The 21,280-nt window shown below is 56.0% G+C and overlaps 2 protein-coding genes and 1 long non-coding RNA gene across 4 annotated transcripts in view; 2 read left to right on the top strand and 1 right to left on the bottom strand.

Annotated features, from left to right (window-relative positions):
• The window catches only part of Notch4 (notch receptor 4), a 26,114-nt gene extending 8,478 nt beyond the window's left edge, over positions 1 to 17,636 (top strand). The window contains 20 exon segments of the mRNA XM_052744252.1: positions 2,789 to 2,948; positions 4,527 to 4,672; positions 4,920 to 5,072; positions 5,648 to 5,765; positions 5,989 to 6,076; positions 6,524 to 6,674; positions 7,084 to 7,268; positions 10,457 to 10,709; positions 10,937 to 11,049; positions 11,859 to 12,008; positions 12,010 to 12,383; positions 12,817 to 13,200; positions 13,299 to 13,474; positions 13,850 to 14,075; positions 14,221 to 14,293; positions 14,379 to 14,517; positions 15,075 to 15,370; positions 15,676 to 15,823; positions 16,274 to 16,371; positions 16,527 to 17,636. Of these exon segments, the coding sequence (XP_052600212.1) occupies positions 2,789 to 2,948; positions 4,527 to 4,672; positions 4,920 to 5,072; positions 5,648 to 5,765; positions 5,989 to 6,076; positions 6,524 to 6,674; positions 7,084 to 7,268; positions 10,457 to 10,709; positions 10,937 to 11,049; positions 11,859 to 12,008; positions 12,010 to 12,383; positions 12,817 to 13,200; positions 13,299 to 13,474; positions 13,850 to 14,075; positions 14,221 to 14,293; positions 14,379 to 14,517; positions 15,075 to 15,370; positions 15,676 to 15,823; positions 16,274 to 16,371; positions 16,527 to 17,138 (4,043 nt within the window). The 3' untranslated portion in view covers positions 17,139 to 17,636.
• LOC128114344 (uncharacterized) lies at positions 1,663 to 21,280 on the bottom strand. Of its 2 annotated transcripts, XR_008219747.1 has the most exons (5): positions 21,066 to 21,280; positions 9,446 to 9,730; positions 5,149 to 5,326; positions 3,194 to 3,384; positions 1,663 to 1,897 (listed from the first exon to the last, which is right to left on the bottom strand). It is a non-coding gene; the product is annotated as an uncharacterized LOC128114344 (long non-coding RNA). The 2 variants fall into 2 exon arrangements; XR_008219748.1 differs by lacking the exon at positions 5,149 to 5,326 and having other exon boundaries at positions 21,066 to 21,277.
• On the top strand, positions 18,956 to 20,360 carry Gpsm3 (G protein signaling modulator 3). Its single transcript, XM_052744270.1, has 4 exons — positions 18,956 to 19,086; positions 19,244 to 19,346; positions 19,528 to 19,727; positions 19,935 to 20,360. The coding sequence occupies exons 1-4, from the start codon at positions 19,045 to 19,047 to the stop codon at positions 20,076 to 20,078; spliced, it is 489 nt and encodes a 162-aa protein (XP_052600230.1). The 5' UTR covers positions 18,956 to 19,044; the 3' UTR covers positions 20,079 to 20,360.

Raw genomic sequence — 21,280 nt, 5'->3', positions numbered from 1 at the left:
GCCCACTGGAGGGTGTGTGAGCCCACTGGAGGTGTGTGGGCCCACTGGAGGTGTGTGGGCCCACTGGAGGGTGTGTGAGCCCACTGGAGGGTGTGTGAGCCCACTGGAGGTGTGTGGGCCCACTTGGAGGGTGTGTGGGCCCCCTGGAGGATGTGTGGACCCACTGGAGATGTGTGGGCCCACTGGAGGGTGTGTGGGCCCACTGGAGGATATATGGACCCACTGGACGTGTGTGGGCCCACTGGAGGGTGTGTGAGCCCACTGGAGGTGTGTGAGCCCACTGGAGGGGGTAAGAGCCCACTGGAAGTGTTTGGGCCCACTGGAGGGGGAAGAGCCCACTGGAGGGTGTGTGAGCCCACTGGAGGTGTGTGGACCCACTGGAGGGTGTGTGAGCCCACTGGAGGGGGAAGAGCCCACTGGAGGGTGTGTGAGCCCACTGGAGGGGGTAAGAGCCCACTGGAGGGGGAAGAGCCCACTGGAGGGTGTGTGAGCCCACTGGAGGGTGTGTGAGCCCACTGGAGGGGGTAAGAGCCCACTGGAAGTGTTTGGGCCCACTGGAGGGGGAAGAGCCCACTGGAGGGTGTGTGAGCCCACTGGAGGTGTGTGGACCCACTGGAGGGTGTGTGAGCCCACTGGAGGGGGAAGAGCCCACTGGAGGGTGTGTGAGCCCACTGGAGGGGGTAAGAGCCCACTGGAGGGGGAAGAGCCCACTGGAGGGTGTGTGAGCCCACTGGAGGGTGTGTGAGCCCACTGGAGGGGGAAGAGGCCACTGGAGGGTGTGTGAGCCCACTGGAGGGGAAAGAGCCCACTGGAGGGTGTGTGGACCCACTGGAGAGTGTGTGGACCCACTGGAGGGTGTGTGAGCCCACTGGAGGGTGTGTGAGCCCACTGGAGGGGGAAGAGCCCCCTGGAGGGTGTGTGAGCCCACTGGAGGGGAAAGAGCCCACTGGAGGGTGTGTGAGCCCACTGGAGGGGGAAGAGCCCACTGGAGGGTGTGTGAGCCCACTGGAGGGGGAAGAGCCCACTGGAGAGGGAAGAGCCCACTGGAGGGTGTGTGAGCCCACTGGAGGAGGAAGAGCCCACTGGAGGGTGTGTGAGCCCACTGGAGGGGGAAGAGCCCACTGGAGGGTGTGTGATGTTCGGGATGTGAAAACAGAATGAGAGGACGCCCCTTAAACTAGTCAGTGCAAAAGGTACTTACAGTGAGAGCCGGAAGTGCGACTCAGGGGCAAAGACCTTGGCAAGTGTGCCTGAGTCCCTGGTTCAGTCCTCAGCACCACAGAAAACAGGAGGTCAGTGTGACCAACTGTAACCCTGACAACCTGAGTTCAAAACTCACAGCCACGTGAGGTGACGGAGAGAACTGACTCTGCAGGGGGTCATCTGGGCAGTGCCAATGGCACATGCCTGCCAACACACACACACACACACACACACACACACACACACAGATACACACAGATACACACACACACACACACCATACCACCATACACACACCATACCACCATACACACACCATACCACAACACACACACACAACACACACATTACACCAACACACACACACATCTCATACATCACATATCTCACACACACACCAGACATCACACACATCATACAAACACACCTACCACACACACATCACATAAACACACACACTAAATGAATAAATAACTTTAATTAATTTAGTAAATGTCACAACAGCAGGCACAGATGCAAGACTGACAGTTGGTTGTCAGGTAGCTTTCAATCCGATGCAGGGTGAGCGCACTTCCTGTTGACCACGGCTGAGCGACAGAGAGAGTGCCCAGGGTCCGATAGGTCAGTCGGGCCTTAAACTTTCAATCCACCTGTGACCCCTCTTCACTCAAGAAATTTTTATTCAACTTCAAACCTAAAAGTATATAAAAATAAGTATATCAATCAAGCATGCACTAATAACAAATCATAAAGACACTTACTTTAAAACAATTCTTTGATATACCTATAATTTGACCATTTGCTAAAGACCAATAGAAAATTTGCACACTTCTGAGATGGATCTGGCTGTTTGCAGAAGACAAGACAAGCCAGATAAACTAACCTGCTGCTCCATGCTGAGGACTGAGAACAGGAATATATGAAGTCTTTGTTTCCTATCATTAAACTGACATAAACTACAAGATGGGAAACTCCGTGTGTACCGTAAAAACACCACAGTGTATGACACATGATAATGTGTCTGGCCGGCTTTGTCATCAACACTGTGGGGTAGGGACACATGCAGTAGAAAGTGGGGTGGTCTGTGTGTTCAGAACCAAGGCTGCATGCAGCCGCTGCATGATACAAGCATCTCAGGCTCGTGTTGCATTTGATTTTTGAATTAATTTTTAGTCATTGTATGTTAGAAAAACTTTACTGTTGTTAAAATTTTTGTAACTCCTACATTCAGTTATGAGCCCCCGTGTCTTTCCTCGGGAGCACAGGATTCCAGCCAACACGGACTGCAAAGGAAAAGGCTTTGAGCAGGAAGTGGCCTTGAGAACAGAGCAGGTCAAAACAGAAGGCCAGGCACTGTGCTGAAGCTGGGAGGGGAAAAGCTCCACTCGGGGAGCTACAGGAGCCCAGAGCTCAGGAAGGAACAGGGCAAGGACGTAGGGAAGACAGTTGGTGTCCCAAGAGAGACCAAGAAAAGACAGGTGCATGGAGAGTGAGAAAGCCATGCCCACCGGCCTTTGACCCTTCGGGACATACAGGGGCTTCCTTCCCTCTCAGACTCACTTCCCTCTCCGACCCACCCACACAGGCCAGCTCTGTGAAGTTCCCCTGTGCACCCCAAACCTGTGCCAACCTGGCCAGCAATGCCAAGATCAGGAAGACAGAGCCCACTGCCTCTGCCCTGACGGAAGTCCTGGCTGTGTCCCTGCCCAGGACAACTGCACCTGCCACCATGGCCATTGCCAGAGGTAACACAGCCTTCACCATGCCCTCCTCCCCATCAGCCTCCGCTAGGACAGAAGAAGACAGCGTGGGGGCAGGGTGCAGGCCAGTGGGACGCGGCCTGATGGGGAACAGGAAGGAGATGGCAAGCTTCCTTGGGAAAGAGAAAGGGAGACACAGCTGATGAGCGGTCCCTGGAGGGAAAGTCTGAGCATCATCAAGATAGCAGAGGAGGACTAGAGGGTCAGGGCAGAGAGAAAAGCATACATACCAGGGCTGCTTCGTCTCTCGTTAAGTAAGTATCTGTTGGGCAGCTTTGTGTGGACCCTTCCTGACACAGAACTAGCCAGGTGTGTGATCACATGACTGCAATCCAAGTCAAGGCAAATGGATCAGGCAGCCGAGGGAGGCCACAGGCAGCTATACAGTGAGTTTTGAGGCTGGCCTGAGGCACAGGAGACCCTGGAGAGAAAGGGATAGGGAGGAGATATAGATATATATATATATAGATAGATAGATAGATAGATAGATATAGATATATATATACACATACATATATATATACACATACATATATATACACACATACATACATACATATATATATATAGAGAGAGAGAGAGAGAGAGAGTTAGTTCAGTTGGTAGAGTGCCTCATCCACAGCTACACAGTAATTTGAAGGTGCCAGCAGCCTGGGCTACCTAAAATCTTTTTTTTTAAGTTTTTTTTTTTTAAAAAAAGGAGTGGAGCTTGGAGAATTGGCTCAGTGGTTAAGAGCACTGGCTTCAGGGAGCCTGCATGGGACTGAACTAGGGCCCCTGCATGTGGGTGACAGTTGGGTAGCTTGGTCTGTTTGTGGGGCCCTAGCAGTGTGACCAGGATCTGTCCCTGGTACGGGAGCTGGCTCTTTGGAACCTTTTCCCTGTGGTGGGAAGCCTCGCTCAGCCTTGATGCAGCGGGGAGGAGCTTGGTCCTGCCTCAACTAGATATGTCATGCTTTGTTGACTCCATGGGAGGCCTTACTCTTTCTGAGGAGTGGATGGGGGAGCAGAGGGGGTAGGAAGGAGGTGGGGGGAGGGAACAGGAGGAGAGGAGAGAGGGAAACTGTGGTTGGTATGTAAAATAAATTTTTTTTTTTTTTTGGTTTTTCGAGACAGGGTTTCTCTGTGTAGCTTTGGAGCGTGTCCTGGAACTCGCTTTGAAGACCAGGCTGGCCTCGAACTCACAGAGATCCACCTGCCTCTGCCTCTTGAGTGCTGGGATTAAAGGCGTGCACCACCACCGCCCAGCCATAAAATAAATTTTTAAAAATTAATTTAAAAAAGAAAAAAGAAGAGCACTGGCTGCTCTTGCAGAGGACAGGGATCTAGATGGTGGCTCACAACCATCACACCTCCAGTTCAGAGGATCCAACATCTTCTGGCCTCCACAGGCACCGGGCACACACACGGTGCCCAGATACACGTGCAGGCAAAATACCCATACACATAAAAATAATGGGTAAAAGAGTTCCTTAGAATGGAAAGGAGGCAAACAAGAGTCCCAGAGACAAAAAGGAGAAGGGAGGGAGAGAGAGGGACCCTTCCCCTTTTCTTTATGATCAGATCCTCGTGTGTGTGTGATGCGGGTTGGACGGGGCCAGAATGCGAGACCGAGCTTGGGGGATGCATCTCCACACCCTGTGCCCATGGGGGGACCTGCCACCCCCAGCCCTCTGGCTACAACTGTACCTGCCCCCCAGGCTACATGGGTGAGTCTCTCCCTATCCCATGTGCACTCCAGCCTACAGCACCCACAAGTCAAAGCTGCGGCTCTGAGCTCTGCGAGGGGAACTGAGTGTGGGCTGTGGGGGGACACCAGTGACGCTTGGGAGGCAGAAGGAAGAGGTTGGATGGCACAAGGGATTATGGGACAGGGGTGAGAAAGGAAGTGAAAAGCATAAAGCAAGACAGTAGAGAGGAGAAGCCCACCTTTTCAGAGCTCACCTGTCCCCTCAGGACTGTCCTGCAATGAGGAGGTGACAGCTTGTCACTCAGGGCCCTGTCTCAACGGTGGCACCTGCAGCACCAGCCCTGAGGGCTATTCCTGCACCTGCCCTCCAAGTCACACAGGTCCCCACTGCCAATCCGTCCTTGACCACTGTGTGTCTGGTGAGTGCTGTCCTGGGTTGTGAACCACAGCAGGTGGCGGGGGCTGGGCACCGTGTGGGTGACACTGACACTGTACCTGGAGGCTGGGGATATAGTGCAGTTGGTAGAGGGCATGCCTAGCGCCCATAAAGCCTCAGATTCAACGTCCAGCACCACAAGGCATGGCGGTGCTGACCCGTAATCCCTCAGGAGATGGGAGCAGAGAATCAGGAATTCTAGGCCATCTTTGGCTATATGTTCTGTTCAATGAGACCCTGTTAAACAAATAGATTAGAGGTTGAGAAGTGGTTCAGAGGGTCAAGGCCCTTGCTGCCAGGCCTAAAGACAGGAGTTCGCTCCCCAGGACCCACATGGTAGGAGTGAACGGACCCCTCAAGTTGTCCCCTTACCTCCACATGCCCATTGTGACGTGCACATAACCCCACCATATAAATGCAAAAACAATTTTAAATAGCTAACTGGACAGCAGTAAGTTGTATTGGTGAGAGGTGGACAACCTTTGTGCTGGGTGTGACCAAGGTCACAGGCCAGGTTACAGGCATGGAACCCAACCCCTCACAGACTCCTCTCTCCAGCCTCGTGCCTCAATGGGGGTACCTGTGTGAACAAGCCTGACACTTTCTTCTGCCTCTGTGCCACGGGCTTCCAGGGGCTTCGCTGTGAGGGGAAGATTGGCCCCAGCTGTGCAGACAGGTGAGCATGGTGTGAGGCCCCCCCAAGAAGAGCAGAGGAACCCTCAGCCCCCCATTTCCTCTCTACCTCTCCTTGGGCTCTGTGCTACCACAGCTCCCCCACACTCTGGCTGCTCCTCCTCCATGGAGCTGACCTACCATTTCCCCACAACCAAACTTGTTACCCCACATTACACACTCCCCATCTCCCAGACCTTCCTACACACCATCTCTGTCTTGTCCAGCCCCTGCAGGAACAAGGCGACCTGCCAAGACACACCTCAGGGCGCCCGCTGCCTCTGCAACCCTGGCTTTACAGGAAGCAGCTGCCAGGTGAGGTGCAATAAAGCCAGATGTGCCAAGTGGGAGAGGCTGGAGAGCTCTAGCTAGTGGGGTCTCGGGGACTAACGGGTGAGCAACAACGGGGAAACAGATGTCTAGGGTTAGCTTCTCACTGGGGTGTGAGGCGAAGAAGGAAGGAAAGCCAGGCATAGTGGTGCACACCTGTAATCCCCACACTTGGGAGACAGAGGCAGAAGAATCGAGAGTTCAAGGCCAGCCTCAGCTACATAGCAAGACTGAGGCCAAGTCTGGGGGTTGGGGGTGAGCTGGATGAGTTTCTGACCCTGCAGACTGTACTGAAACGGGAAGAGAGAAGTCAGAGAGGTCATCGGCTCAGCCCTTCCGCAGGCATGTCCGTCTTAGAAATGAGAGCTTTTGCTCATCTCTGGGTCCCAGGAGCGCTGGCCTTCCTATCTCACATTCTCTTCCAACCCTCAGACTCTAGTAGACTTGTGTGCCCAGAAGCCCTGCCCACACACTGCCCGATGCCTCCGGAGTGGACCCTCCTTCCAGTGTCTGTGCCTCCAGGGATGGGCAGGACCTCACTGTGACCTCCCCGTGTCCTGCCAGAAGGCTGCCTTGAGCCAAGGTATCATCCCCAGGACCGACTGGGGAGCAGAGTCCTCCTTTGTCCCAGTCCCCAGGGCAGCCACACAGCTTGGGTCACAGCCAAAACGACCAAGAGAAACTAGAGTAACTTATTCCACAGTTCAACACACAGGACAGTCTTACACAGCTCCACTCTATTTAACATCAATAGCCCAGGCAAGACTCCAATGTAACACAATTACTAGCAGCATGTCTCACCTGGAGCCACTCCGCTCCACCACGGCTAGAGCGCCACTGGAGTGAACACATAGAACCCAACGGCACCAACATCTCACCTGCCTAGCCTCTTAGGGAATACTCTGTGGGGGGGAGCAGGTGGCGGGGGGGGGGGGGGTGCCGAGAACCCTTCCACCCAGCTGAGCTCCATCCCTTCCTGTCTGTCTTCCCAGGCGTAGAGGTCTCTGACCTGTGCCAGAACGGAGGCCTCTGTATAGACAGGGGCTCCTCCTATTTCTGCCAGTGCCCTCCTGGATTCCAAGGCAGGTTATGCCAGGATAATGTGAACCCCTGTGAGTCCAAGCCTTGCCAGCACGGGGCCACCTGTGTGGCCCAGCCCGAGGGCTATGCCTGCCAGGTAAGAGGTCTAGAGGAGCAGAGATGTGACAACACAGGAGGGTGGTGAGAACCTAGCTTACCCAGTCCTCTCTTCCACTGAAGCCAGGACCCAAACACCCACCAGGTCAGGCCAAAACACCTCCTACGTCTTTTCCCTTTATCTTTTTACAACCTTGGAACTTAGCTTACCCAGTGCTCTCTTCCACTGAAGCCAGGATCCAAACACCCACCAGGTCAGGCCATCCCACCCCCTCGTCTTTTCCCTTCACCTTTTTACAACCCTTGCCTCCACATTTGTCTTTCTGCTGGTTCATTCTTGACCCCACTGCCAAAGGGATCTGCTAAAACAGAGGCTAACCTGTCCCTCCCTCATTAAGACCCCCAGGGACAACTTCTTCCAAAGCCCTGCAGGATATATCTTCCTGCCTGTCCCTCGGGCACATCTGCTCTGTCCCACCCACAGCATCACAAAACTGTTCTGCCTTTGAGCCTCATCCTCCACTCCTGCTCGGCCTAGAACAGCCCCTTCCCGACTCTACCACTGCAGGGTGACCTGGAGGCACCTGCCTCTGGAAGATGTCCTGTTTTCCTCTGAGCTGGAGGAGGGCTTCTCCTCGCTGGTCCAGGCCACTCTCCAGGAGAGGAAATGCCGGGATTAAAGCACAGCCAGTCTGAATCCTGTGCTCAGAAACACAACTGTTTTTTAAGTGTTGTGTGCATGAGTGTTTTGCCTGTATGTATGTGCACACATGCACGCCCAGTACCCACGGAGATCAGAAGATAGATTCAGATCCCCTGGAACTGAGTTGCTGATAGTTGTAAAGCACCACGTGGGTGCTAGGAATTGAACCCAGGTCTCTGGAAGAACAACAAGTGCTCTTTTTTTTTTCCCAAGACAAGGTTTCTCTGTGTAACAACCCTAGCTGTCCTAGAACTAGCTCTGTTGACGAGGACGGCCTCGAACTCACAGAGATCTGTCTGCCTCTGCCTCCCAAGTGCTGGGATTAAAGGCGTGCGCCACCATGACCAGCAAAGAACTGTTTTTGTTTGTTTGTTTTGTTTGCCTTTGTGTTCTTAACTGCTGAGCCATCTCTCCTGCGCCTTACCCTACCCACCCCGCAACACTTCTACATTCTTTCTTTCTTCTTTTTTTTTTTTTTTTTGAGGCTTGGTCTCATGTAGCCCAGACTGGTCTCGAACTCACTATGTTGTTTTGGATGACCATAAACTCTCCTGCCTCCACCTAGTCAGTGCTGGGATTGTAGGTATGCACCCCCACACCTACTTTATAGTTGTGGGGATCAAACGCAGGACCATGTGTGTGCTAGTGTCCTCGCTAGGGTTTCTATTGCTATGTGAATGAAAATGGGCGCAGTAAAGAAGTAGCCATCTCATGAGTGAAAAGGGAAAAGTTTATTCCGAACTGCAATAGCTGTCTTCCAGGAAAGCAGGGAGAAGGGACAAAGGGGAGGTTTTCCAGGGTTAAATGGGAACTGGAGAAAAGGGGCCTGTGAGCTGGGGTGGGGCGGGTGAGCAGGGACTGGGGGAGCCTAGAGTTAGCACTGACCTTGACAATAGGCACCACAGTCACATGTTAATGGAAGGGCCACAAGTTCCTCTTGCCAAAGATAAGGAAAATGACTCCCTTTTTAGCTAGCAGGAACTTTCTTCAAGCCCCTGCGGGAATGGGATCTTTTGTCTAAATGCGGACCTTGGTAAAAGGACTTTCTTGGAGGATTAGACACTGTGAAGAGATACCATGACCAGGCAACTCTTAAAAGGAAAACATTTATTTGTGGCTGGCTTATACTTCAGAGGTTTAGTTCGTTATCATGGCGGGGAGCCTTGCAGCATGCAGGCAGCCATGGTGCTGGAGAGGTAGCTGAGAGTTCTACATCTTGACCAGCAGGCAGCAGGAAGAGACAGTGAGCCACTAGGCCTGGTTTGAGCTTCTGAGACCTCAAAGACCACCCCCTAGTGATGCTCTTCCTCCAACAAAGCCACACCTACTCCAACAAGGCCACTCCCTATTATAGGGGCCATTTTTATTCAAACCACTACACAAAGCAAACACTTTACCCATTTCGTTATGTGTCCCAGCATTGCCATGACTAACCCTTATGAAGATTAGGGACGACCCCATCTCAAAAGCGAAGAGAAAAATGAATCCTGGTTAGTGAACCTCTGTGCACTCACCATTCAACTCTATGTCCTCATGAAACTCCCTCCTCCAAAAGTTTCCAAAATGCCCTCTGCGCATTCCTACAGCTCTCTGGATTCTCTGGGTGTCCATTTTTCTCCGACTCTCCAAAGCCTCCCTCCTGGCATGTCATCTGGCAGAAGCGTAGAACTAGGGCCTTTGCCCTCACAAGCAAAACCACAGTGTGGCTCTGGGCAGAGCCAGTCCTGCTGCGATCGCGGCCTGACAAGGCCGTGCGACTCTCCAAAGTATCTTCGCCTTCCTGCCAACTGTCTCGTTATCTGTGGAAAGAGGGTTAAGGGCGGTAACACTTCTCTGCAGCTGCTACGAGGAGGGTGGAAAGCTATGCATTTGCACCATCAGTGCCGTCTCTCTCTTGACTGAGCAGCACAGGACAGGGATGAGCTCTTCTCCCCCCTTTATCTGCGCTACTTAAAAAACTGGCTCAGCTAAGACAGCAGTTGCCTCACAGGCCTGGAGATCCGAGTTCAGATCCCCAGAACCCAAGTACAAAGCTGGGCTCAGCAGCATATGCCTGTAATCCCCGTGACAGTGGGTGGTGAGATGCGAGGCAGACCCTGGGGAGTGAGCGGGCCAGCTAGCCTGGCCTAAGCGGCAAAGTTCCCAGCCAGTAAGAGGCCCTGTCTCAAACAAAAGGTAGAAGAGTCCTCTGACACACACACACACACACACACACACACACACACACACACACACACGCACGCATGCACATGTCACAAGCAGGTATTCAAGAGACACTTACAGACCAATGTATAATGCATGAGAGGGGCTGGAGGGTAAGGTGGTAGGGGAAAGAGGTTTCATCAAAAATGAGGCAACGCTTAATGTCACACTGTTTGGGACCGAGGGCTAAACTCTCTCACTGAACAGCAGCATGTCGGGCGACCCCAACACAGGCTGTGGTGGACGAGGAGTCCAGCTGCTGAGGTAGGAGGCTGGCAGACCTCCTTGAGCTCAGCTCACCCACTGGCCCCCTGTGTCTCCAGTGTGCCCCAGGCTACGAAGGACAGAACTGCTCGAGAGAACAGGATGCTTGTCGGTCTCAGCCCTGCCACAACCACGGAACCTGCACCCCCAGGCCTGGAGGCTTCCACTGTGCCTGCCCCCCAGGCTTTGTGGGGCTCCGCTGTGAGGGGGATGTGGATGAGTGTCTCGACCGACCCTGCCACCCCGCGGGCACTGCAGCCTGCCACTCCTTAGCCAATGCCTTCTATTGTCAGTGTCTGCCCGGACACACAGGTGAGGCCTGGGGTCTCTGGGGCACAGCGAGACCAGGAAAACCCAGACAGTCCTCTCCCAAAAGACAGCCTGGTGTTCTCACCCTTTGCCTCCACACCTCTCCCCAGAGAAGATGCCCCAGCACCCTCTTACCCACATACCATGCGTTGAACCAACTGTCAGGAGCAAGGCAACACAGAGGCAGTGACTGAAGCCATGTGTGATCTCCAATCTCACCCCCACCACAGGCCGGCGGTGTGAGGTGGAGACAGACCCCTGCCAGAGCCAGCCCTGCTCCAACGGAGGGTCCTGTGAAGTCACAGCAGGGCCAGCCCCTGGCTTCACGTGCCACTGCCCCAAGGTAAGTGCTGCAACACCCATCTCCCTTCTCCCTACACCGATGAAAGGTAAGAATGCCAGAAACAGAGCCCCAGGGCGGTGAGTGGGAAGCTCTGGAGACAGAAAAACTAACTGGTGAGGGCCCAAGTTCACCGTGGTTCTCAGGAACAGGGAATGGCACAATCAGATGGCAGCACTTGGTGAGGCAGGCAGATCGAGAGTTCAAGGTCATCCCTGGCTACACAATGACTTTGAGGTCAGTCTGGTCTGTATGAGACTATCTCAAAACACAAAATGAAACAAAACCAGCCCTTCCTTGAATGGCTTTAGACAAGTTCTTTAAACTCTGCGTGTGGGGACAGGTGTGAGTGAGGGGCTCAGGGCAGGAACTGGCTGAAGGCTCAGTTAGGACAACAGGTTATACCTACCTTCATTATCCTAACATAACACTCATGGGCCAAACCCAGCAATCACCATAGCAAACACTTTCCTCTGCTTATGCCTTCCTCCTGTTAACCCTGGGAAGGCAGGGGAGAGCCTATGACCCGTCTCCAAGGACACAGTAAGTGGTCGACTGCACTAGCCGATTAGTCTTCCTGGACTTGGACCCTGAAACTGAGCATGGCTGCATAGCTGCACTTCACCCATTCCCACTAACTGTGTGGAGCTAGCCGGGGACTCAGCTGCAACCTCCATTACGATTGCCTCGGTGCTCTCCCAGGTCCCTCTCGTATATGACAGTCTAGAGCCCTCTGTGCAGGGTTACCCCAGCCGTTGGCCTCAGGGAAGACTGATGCAAGGTCCTTCTGTGTTCTCTCTCCTCTGCCACAGGGTTTTGAAGGCCCCACCTGCAGCCACAAAGCCCCTTCCTGTGGCATCCATCATTGCCACCACGGAGGCCTCTGTCTGCCCTCCCCTAAGCCAGGCTCCCCACCCCTCTGTGCCTGCCTTGGTGGCTTTGGGGGCCCTGACTGCCTGACACCCCCCCGCTCCACAAGGCTGTGGGCCGCCCTCACCCTGCCTGCACAATGGTAGCTGCTCTGAGACCCCCAGGTTGGGCAACCCTGGCTTTCAATGCTCCTGCCCTCCTGACTCTCCAGGGCCTCGGTGTCAAAGGCCAGGGGCAAATGGGTGTGAGGGCCGAGGTGGTGACGGGGCTTGTGATGCTGGCTGCAGCGGCCCAGGAGGAGACTGGGATGGAGGGGACTGCTCCCTGGGGGTCCCAGACCCCTGGAAGGGCTGTCCTTCCCATTCCCAGTGCTGGCTTCTTTTCCGGGATGGGCGGTGCCACCCACAGTGCGACTCTGAGGAGTGTCTGTTTGATGGCTATGACTGTGAAATCCCTCCAACCTGCACGTAAGCTTCCTGGAGCCCCGGAATGAGAGGCGGGATGGGGTGGAGGTGGGGAGACACACATGCCCGAGTTACAGGATGATCAGCACTGGACTCCATGGAGTTTCCATGCTAAGGAAAACTCTGGGTCCTGACCCAGAGGAATGGAGTGACCGACACTCTGGGGCACAGACAGCCTTTGTCGGGACTCCTGAGAGCTGCCAGGTCTCAGGCCTCAGCTTCCCTCCCCCAGACTTTCTGCCATAGAATGCCTCCCCTGGCAACCTGCGCTCCCAAGAGAAAGGGTCTTGGATCCTCTTTCTGGGAGAGGGGCAGGATGAAAGGTTGGTCTCAGGAGACTGTGTCAGTAGACGTCAGGGTGTTCAGCCACCACCCTTAGCGTCTACAGCGGCAGAGGCCATGGAGAGGCCTGAGTCCACCTCTCCTCTACCCATAGCCCAGCCTATGACCAGTACTGCCAAGATCACTTCCACAATGGACACTGTGAAAAAGGATGCCACAGCGCTGAATGTGGCTGGGACGGGGGCGACTGCAGGCCAGAAGATGGGGACTCAGGGTGGGGGCCCTCCCTGGCCCTGCTGGTGGTGCTGAGTCCCTCAGCCCTGGACCAGCAGCTGCTTGCTCTGGCCCGAGTACTGTCCCTGACTCTGAGGGTCGGGCTGTGGGTGAGGAAGGACAGTGATGGCAGGAACATGGTGTTCCCCTATCCGGGGACCCGGGCCAAAGAGGAGCTGATCGGAACTCGGGGTTCCTCTTCATGGGAAAGACAAGCCCCTCACACCCAGCCCCTGGGCAAGGAGCCAGACCCCCTCGGTGCTGGGTAAGCATGAGATGGAGGGGAGGGCCAAATGTTAGTTATTTAAACGGAGCTGGAGAAGGGGCCCGGGGCTAGACAGTCCTGATGTACCTCTTCTCCAGGTTTGTGGTGGTGATGGGAGTGGATCTGTCCCGCTGTGGTCCTGAACACCCTGCGTCCCGCTGTCCCTGGGACTCCGGGCTCCTGCTGCGCTTCCTTGCAGCGCTGGCCGCCGTGGGAGCCCTGGAGCCCCTGCTGCCTGGACCCTTGCTGGCTGCTCACCCTCAAACGGGGACCAGTAGGTGACCCCTACCATTTCCCTCGACCTTTGCTCATGCCATCTCTGGGAGAGATCAGACTGAGAGCCTAAGGGGAACGTGGTCTCCCTAACACCCCTTCTTTGGAAGGAGTCTCCCTCTGGGCCATCCATTCAGCAGCCTCCCTATTTCCCTAAGAACTCTGTACTAACCTCTGCCATAGTCCTACCACCAGCCTTGGGTTCCCAGCTTATAAAAGAACAGTAACTATCACACATACCACATCATATCCTATGGGCTCTCCTCTAAGCATTTTACCATTTAACTACATGAGACGGGTGAGGAAACTGAGGCAGGCTACTCCACTGGCTCGGTCTCACCAAGAACGCTCCCCCTTTGTGATTCTCTCCTACCAGGGCCCCCTGCCAGCCAGCTTCCCTGGCCTGTACTGTGCTCAACAGTGGCCGGGGTGCTTCTCCTTGCCCTAGGAGCTCTCCTTGTCCTCCAGCTCATCCGGCGCCGGCGGCAGCGGCGAGAACATGGGGCCCTGTGGCTGCCCCCTGGTTTCGTTCGAAGGCCTCGGACACAGCAGGCGCCCCACCGACGGAGGCCCCCACTCGGCGAGGACAGCATCGGTCTCAAGTGAGACTGAGAAGGGCCTGGGATTCAGAGAGGGGGGCATCAAGAGTGCTAAGAAACACCACTGCAGAAGTGCAGGGCTTCTGGAAATGCTGGAGATGCTGACTGGCCCTAGCCTATATAACCCCTACCTCCTCACCCCACCCAGGGCGCTGAAGCCAGAGGCAGAAGTGGATGAGGATGGAGTGGCCATGTGCTCGGGCCCTGAGGAGGGAGAGGAGGTGAACCAGGCAAAAAGGCTGGGGTGGGAATGGTCCAGAGGTGCCGGCGGCAGCGGCTTTCACTGTCCCTTGCTCTTACCCCAAGGCTGAAGAAAGGGCCTCAGCCTCCAAGCGCCAGCTCTGGCCACCGAACAGCGGCTGTGGAGAGCTCCCACAGGTAGCCATGCTGACCCCTCCTCAAGAGTGTGAAATGGAGGTTCTGGACATGGACACTCGTGGACCTGGTACACAACCAACCTAGACCAATACAAAACAAAAAACAAAATCCTACCTCTGACCCTTTTAGAAGCAAAGCCCATTAGAATCCAAACTGGAACCTTTAGAACAGTGGCTCTCAGAGCAGAGACCTAGGACAGAACAGTACGACATGGGGGTCTGTCAGGAATGCAAAGTCAAACTCCCGGCAGGCGGAGGCAGGGAGCAGTCTAACCAAACCTCTAGACAAGTGTGACTCAGGTTCAAGCCTGAGAACCTTTGAGAATTAAAGCCTTCTTGCCCCTGTTACTGATGAGACACTAGGAGCTGGGCGTAGTGGTGAATCACGCCTTTAATCCCAGCACTTGGGAGGCAGAGGCAAGTGGACTTCTGTGAGTTTAAGACCAGCCTGGTCTAGTAAGCCCCAGGACAGTCAGAGCTGCATAGTGAGACCCTCTCTCAATCCCTTTCTCAACCTCCTCCCACCCCCAAAAAAGGCAGAGCTTGTCTTCTGGCTGAAATTCTCCCAGCAGCCATGTTATTCTTGTTTTCTTCCCATTGACCTAGTATCCATTCCCACCCACAGATGGGGTAACACGCCTGATGTCAGCAGTCTTCTGTGGAGGAGTGGAGTCCACCATCGTCCAAGGACCGTGGCTGGGAAATCCTGAACCCTGGGAACCACTGCTGGATAGAGGGGCCCGCCCCCAGACTCACACTGTGGGCACTGGAGAGACACCCCTGCACCTGGCTGCCCGATTCTCTAGGCCAACTGCTGCCCGCCGCCTCCTTGAGGCTGGAGCCAACCCCAACCAGCCTGACCAGGCAGGGCGTACCCCACTTCACACTGCAGTGGCTGCTGATGCTCGGGAGGTCTGCCAGGTCAGCACTCACTGGGGTCCCTGCAGGAAGTAGGAGTAAGCTTGCTAGTAAAATGGAGCGGCCTCCTCTAGGGTTTGACAAAGAGGAAACTGAGCCGAAGACCTGAAAGAGGAAGGTGTTAGGCAGCGACGGGAGAGGGGTTGGAGGGCCTACCATTTAATCCCAGCACTGGAGAGACAGAGGCAGCCAGATCACTAGGAGTCCCAGACCTTGTCTCAAAACCAAAACAGACAACAAAAGCGTGAGGGGCCTGACCTAGAAGTCCAGGGTAACGCAGGGGTCACAGGCCCTTTCTGCCTCCCCAGCTCCTACTGGCTAGCAGACGGACTGCTGTGGATGCACGCACAGAGGACGGGACTACACCTCTGATGCTGGCTGCCAGGCTGGCAGTGGAGGACCTGGTTGAAGAACTGATCGCCGCCCGAGCGGATGTGGGAGCCAGAGATAAAAGGGGTATGACTGGAGCCGCTGTGCTATCGGAATGTTGGGCAGAGCGGGAATGAGGTGAGGTTCAAATAGCAGGCGTAGCAGGGACAGACTAGAGGACACCCCTCCTGTGCTGTGGTATGGAGAGAGTTTCCCCTTCACCGTCAACTACACATCTTGCCTCAGTCCATGAATGCGGGATGGAAGAAGTATCGGCGGCGGGAACGGGATGGGGATACCCCGGTCCCACCGATCCAGAACAATACCCATTGTCCCTCCCGCGCGCCGATGACGTCACCAGGGCATCGCTTGCAGCCGACTGTCGGTTGCCAGGGCAACGCTTCCCGCCTCTGAGGAACCCAAGTAGCTCTCCCTTCCTCCCCCCATATCACCAAGGCCAGAACCCGTGGGAAACTGGAACGCAGGAGTCTGGTCCCCCAACTGCTATGGGGTAACGGCTCCCATGTGGTACCCTAGGAAAAACCGCACTGCACTGGGCCGCTGCTGTGAACAACGCCCGAGCTGCCCGCTCCCTCCTCCAGGCTGGAGCTGATAAAGATGCCCAAGACAGCAGGGTGAGCCCCTGCCGCAGACTCCCCACAGAACAATCCAAAAGCACGGGGAACCAGAAAGCTCAAAGGGGGCGGGCCCAGCGTCTGGCGGGAGGAGACTGACACCCGGTGGGCGGGGACTCTGACCGCCCCCGGGCTTTCCGGTCTCCGCCCCGCAGGAGCAGACGCCGCTGTTCCTGGCGGCGCGCGAAGGAGCCGTGGAGGTGGCGCAGCTGCTGCTGGAGCTCGGGGCGGCCCGAGGACTGCGGGACCAGGCCGGGCTGGCCCCGGGAGATGTGGCCCGCCAGCGAAGCCACTGGGACCTGCTGACGCTACTGGAGGGGGCGGGGCCGCCCATGCTGGAGGCCCGTACGCACGCACGCACCGCGCCAGGGGGCGGGGCCGCGCCGCGCTGCCGGACGCTGTCGGCGGGAGCGCGCCCGCGCGGGGGCGGAGCCAGTCTGCAAGCTCGCACTTGGTCCGTGGACTTGGGGGCGCGCGGGGGCGCAGCCTATGCGCGCTGCCGGAGCCGGTCCGGAGGCTCCGTAGGCCCTCCCTTGCGCGGCCGCAGGTTTTCCGCGGGCTCCCGTGGGCGACGCGGGGCCAGGGCATCACAGGATGACTGGCCTCGCGACTGGGTGGCCCTGGAAACCTGCAGCTCCGCCGGCAGTGCGCCGATCCCGCCTCCGAGCCTGACCCCATCCCCAGAACACGGATCCCCTCAAGTTGCCTGGGGTCTTCCAGTCCACCAAGAGGTGCCCTTAAACTCGGGTGGAGAGACTCAAAACTAGGCAGCTGCATGGAGGGAAGGGAGTGACAGGCAGTCTGGAAGACTCCAGATTTAGCATTATGCTCGCTTGTCTTCCCCATGGAGTATGCACAGCACTGGGAAGAGGGTTTAGGATGCCCGAATGGCACATGTCGGGCTCTTCCTGGAAAATAGAGCAGCTACAAGAGGACAAAGTGGATTTTGAGAATCCCTAGACTGGAACCAAGAACTGTCGGCAAATTGGGTGTAAAATGTTTCTTGTTTATGGTTTCCCAAAGGGAACCTCTGCGATCCACTACCCACAAGTAGCTGGCAAGTATTTATTGAGCACCTACTATGTGGCAGGCGTTGTGTAGATGATGAAAGGCAACCAATAGCCCCTCCAGCTGATGATTCCTTGCACTCCCTCTGCCCCTCCCACCCACCCCCCAAGTGGCGCAGGGATGAGGCTTTGCTCTCTACCCACTGCTATCTCTAAGAACCCCAAACTCATGAATAATAAAGCTGATTTAAAGTGTTACTCAATTTGTCTGGGGACCTGGACAGTGCATAGTGTTTGGGGAATTTAGTATTCTAGGTTCATCTATATAGGTAGGGGGCTTTTAAATATAATTAAGGGCAAACAATCTGGGGATCCCAGTTCATTTGGGGTTTCATCTGAAGGCGAGAATCTCTAATAGTCAAAACAAATATACAAGGTGACAAATACTGTTCCTCATCCAAGGGCATTTAGCTATAACAGGAGATTCCTAAGGTCTCAAATAAAGGAAGACAGGAGGAACTTGAACTGGAATTTCAGCCTCATGGCTTTACCTCAATACTGACAAGCCTGTGATGTGCAGCCTTGAGGCATTCTGGAAGATTATCAGCCACCATTTATAGAGCATCCCCCATGTGCCAAGGGCCTCACTACAATTAACCCATCCTAACTCTCTGAGTTAAGTGCCACCAAAGGCCACTTTACCCTTTCACAAATTGAGGCACAGAGATTTCGTTCACCTAAGATCGCAGGGCTCTCTTCATCCCCTTTCATGCCCCAAGCCACTCAGCTCTAACTTCACATGGCAGAGAGCCATTTGAAGACCCCTGTTGTCTGTCCCGCTCCCCCTGGGGGCTAACCAGAACTGGTCAAAAGCCAAACTAAGTTCTGTATCCCACTCTCGTGACCCCAGGCAAGTCTTCCCCTGACCTTTGTCTACACTAGCTCAGCTGCCAGTGACCATTCTCTCACACTTGGTAATGCTGAGGGCAGTGATAACTAGTCAACTGCCGGTCCTTGATGACTTCCTGTGTGCTGGGCCAGTGCTAGGACATGCGCATGTATTTGAGAGCAATGCATCCCGGATCCAAGCCTTCTGCTTCCTTCCAGAACCATGCCCTTCCTTGACCCAGTAAGTCAAGAGAGAAGGTGAGAAGGACCAAGTCCTACAGCAGGATCAGTCTTAGCCTGGAGAGAAAGAACCTAGTTTGGGGGAGGGGGATCCCAAAGAGTGAAACCACTTCCTGTGTTATAGCTAGTTCCGGTGCTGACAGAGAAGAGCTGAAGGGGAGGTGGGGTGGAGAGAGCAGTGGGGCAGGCTAAGGGGTTAGTGAGGCTCTGGAAATGAGGAGGCCAGAGTCTGTCCCTGTCAGGAGCCTGCTCCATCCTGCAGCGGGACTTTTTCCCAGTCTCTGTCCTCCCCTGGGGCAAGAGAGGTCAAACAAGCTGTTTGGGTGGGAAAAGAGAATGGAGGAAGTTGACAGAGATGGGCGGGGCCCATGGGGGGGGCTGACCAGGAACCTCGCTTCCTGCTCAGTACCCAGGCATCCAGCCCCCAGCTCACCCCCACCCCTTCCAGCCCCCATTCCCCTCAGGAACCCAGGGTTCCAGTCCTCCTTCCAAATACCAGTCACCCCTCCCCCATCAGTGTCTCTCCCCAAGGCCAGGGATGGAGACTGAAAGACCCCAGGAAGAAGAGGAAGGTGAACAGGTGAGCAGGGTGCCGGGGTGGGGAGGCCAGCACAGGGAGAAGGGGCATGTGAGGACCTAGAGGCGGATGGTACAGGAGACTTGGAAAAGCTTGGTGACTGGCCTAGCCCTCTGCCCACACCCCTCATCTGACTGGAATGGACATGTCTTGGCATCAGGGTCCCCCGCAAGATGATCAGGGCTGGCCCCCTGTGAACTCCACCACTCGACCTTGGCGATCTGCTCCTCCCTCCCCTCCTCCTCCAGGAACCCGCCACACAGGTACCCCACCAACCCTGGGAGATCCTGACCCATCACCTACCCCAGTGTAGGCCCACTAACCACCGTAGCTGCTCACTGCTGGTCCCTAACCCAGAGTCCGCCAGCTTACCTGTGCCCACCGCCCGCTACACCACTCTACCTCCGCCTCTGGGTCTTAGCCCTCCTCCCTCTTCTCCCATAGCCCTGGGGCCCCGTTCGGGCTCCCTGCTCTCCCTGCAGACCGAGCTCCTTCTGGACCTGGTGGCTGAGGCCCAGTCCCGCCGCCTAGAGGAACAGAGGGCCACCTTCCATCCCCCCAAAGCGCCCCCAAGCCTAGCCCCAACCCCACCTCGGCTTCTCGAGGACAAAGAACAGCTCTACAGCACCATCCTTAGTCACCAGGTAAGGCAGACATACTACACCACCACCCCTTGCTGGCCTTGTGTTTGAGCCCTAACTTCTTCCTCCCTAAAGCATATATCCCCTGGCCAGCCTCAACTCCCCGTCATCACCATCATATATTTCCTATCTGCCCTACACCAACCCTGGTCCTCTTGCCCAAACCCACCACCCGACCACCAATGCCCTCTTCCCCTTCCACATCTCTAGTGCCAGCGGATGGAAACCCAGCGATCAGAGCCGCCCCTTCCCCCCGGGGGACAGGAGCTCCTGGAGTTGCTGCTCAAAGTTCAGGGTGGAGGTCGAATGGAGGAGCAAAGATCTCGGCCCCCACACACACCTGCTGAGACCTGAGCTCCCAAACAGCTCCCTCTCGCTGGGACTCAAAGCTGGGCCACCCCACATGCCCGTTCGGCGGCAGGGGTACCAGAGACTGAAGACCCGGCTGAAACTGCAGTATTTACCACCCACTTTCCCAGGGAACTGGACTTGGGACAAGTACTCTAACCTTGAGAATAAGCAAGGTAGGGTGGACATAACTCCTTAAGACAGTTAAGAGTCTCTATCTATCCTGAGCTGTCAAGCTACTAAACAGGGTGTGAGGGCTGAGGCCTGCCCCTTCCTGCCTAGTAAGAAAAGAAAAGAAAAAAAAAAAAAAAGGAAAAGATTAAGACAATTGATCAGCACTAGCACCCCCAAGGCCCAAGGCAGAGGGGACCCGAGGCTGTGGAGCGAACCTTAGCCCCGCCCACCCCCCCGCTGCTGAGTCTGTCTGATGTTTTGGTTGTATGAATAAATACAATTCCCTCCTGGACTGAAGACTGGTATCTGGGGGGTGGGGTGGGTATGCGAGGTGGGTAGGTGAGACCTGGGGCCGCCGCTCTCCGCGATCTGGCCAGAGGCCAACTCCCCTCCCTGGCTGGTTAATTACTGGCTCATTAAGCAGCGGCTGGAGACCTCCCTAATCATCTCCCCCAGCCCCCCGTCTCCCTGTTTTAATTAAGTCGAACAGGGAGGGGAGTCATTAGAACAAGAAATATGAACCGAGCTGTCGGAGAACATTCCGGCGGCCGGAGTCCGCACCACCCCGACGGTGAGCTCGGAGCCCCGGTGGCCGACACCCCCGACCCCGGCGCCCGCTCGGCCGGCCCCGGGGCCAGCCCAGGCTCTCCCGGGCTGCCCGGCCGCTCCCCACCTCCACCCGCCGCCGCCCGGCCTGCGTCTCCCCGCCCCCGGCTCCTCCCCGTTCCTCCTCTCCTCCCCTCCTCTTCCTCCCGCTCCCCTCCCCCAGCCGCCTCCCTCGCTCCCCCTTCTCCCTCCTCCCTCCTCTCGCATACACACCCCCGCTTGGGCCTCCTCTCTCTCTCTCTCTCTCTCTCCGGCTCCATTTTCTCCGCCGCCGGGGGCCGGGGTCTCCTGTGGGGGTGCCCAGGCGGCACCCCAGGTCTCCCCTTCAGTGCCGGGGTGAACCCCCGGAGGGAGCCGGGAGGCGGGTTGCCGGGCGGGGTTGGGGCGGAGGGAGCAGCGGCCCCGGCGAGTTTGGGGGGGAGAGTCAC

The sequence above is a fragment of the Peromyscus californicus genome, unplaced genomic scaffold, assembly GCF_007827085.1.
Source record: "Peromyscus californicus insignis strain IS unplaced genomic scaffold, ASM782708v3 Scaffold_19__1_contigs__length_69161282, whole genome shotgun sequence".
NCBI classification, from domain to species: Eukaryota; Metazoa; Chordata; class Mammalia; order Rodentia; family Cricetidae; genus Peromyscus; species Peromyscus californicus.
This window is presented reverse-complemented; position numbering and strand designations above follow the sequence as displayed.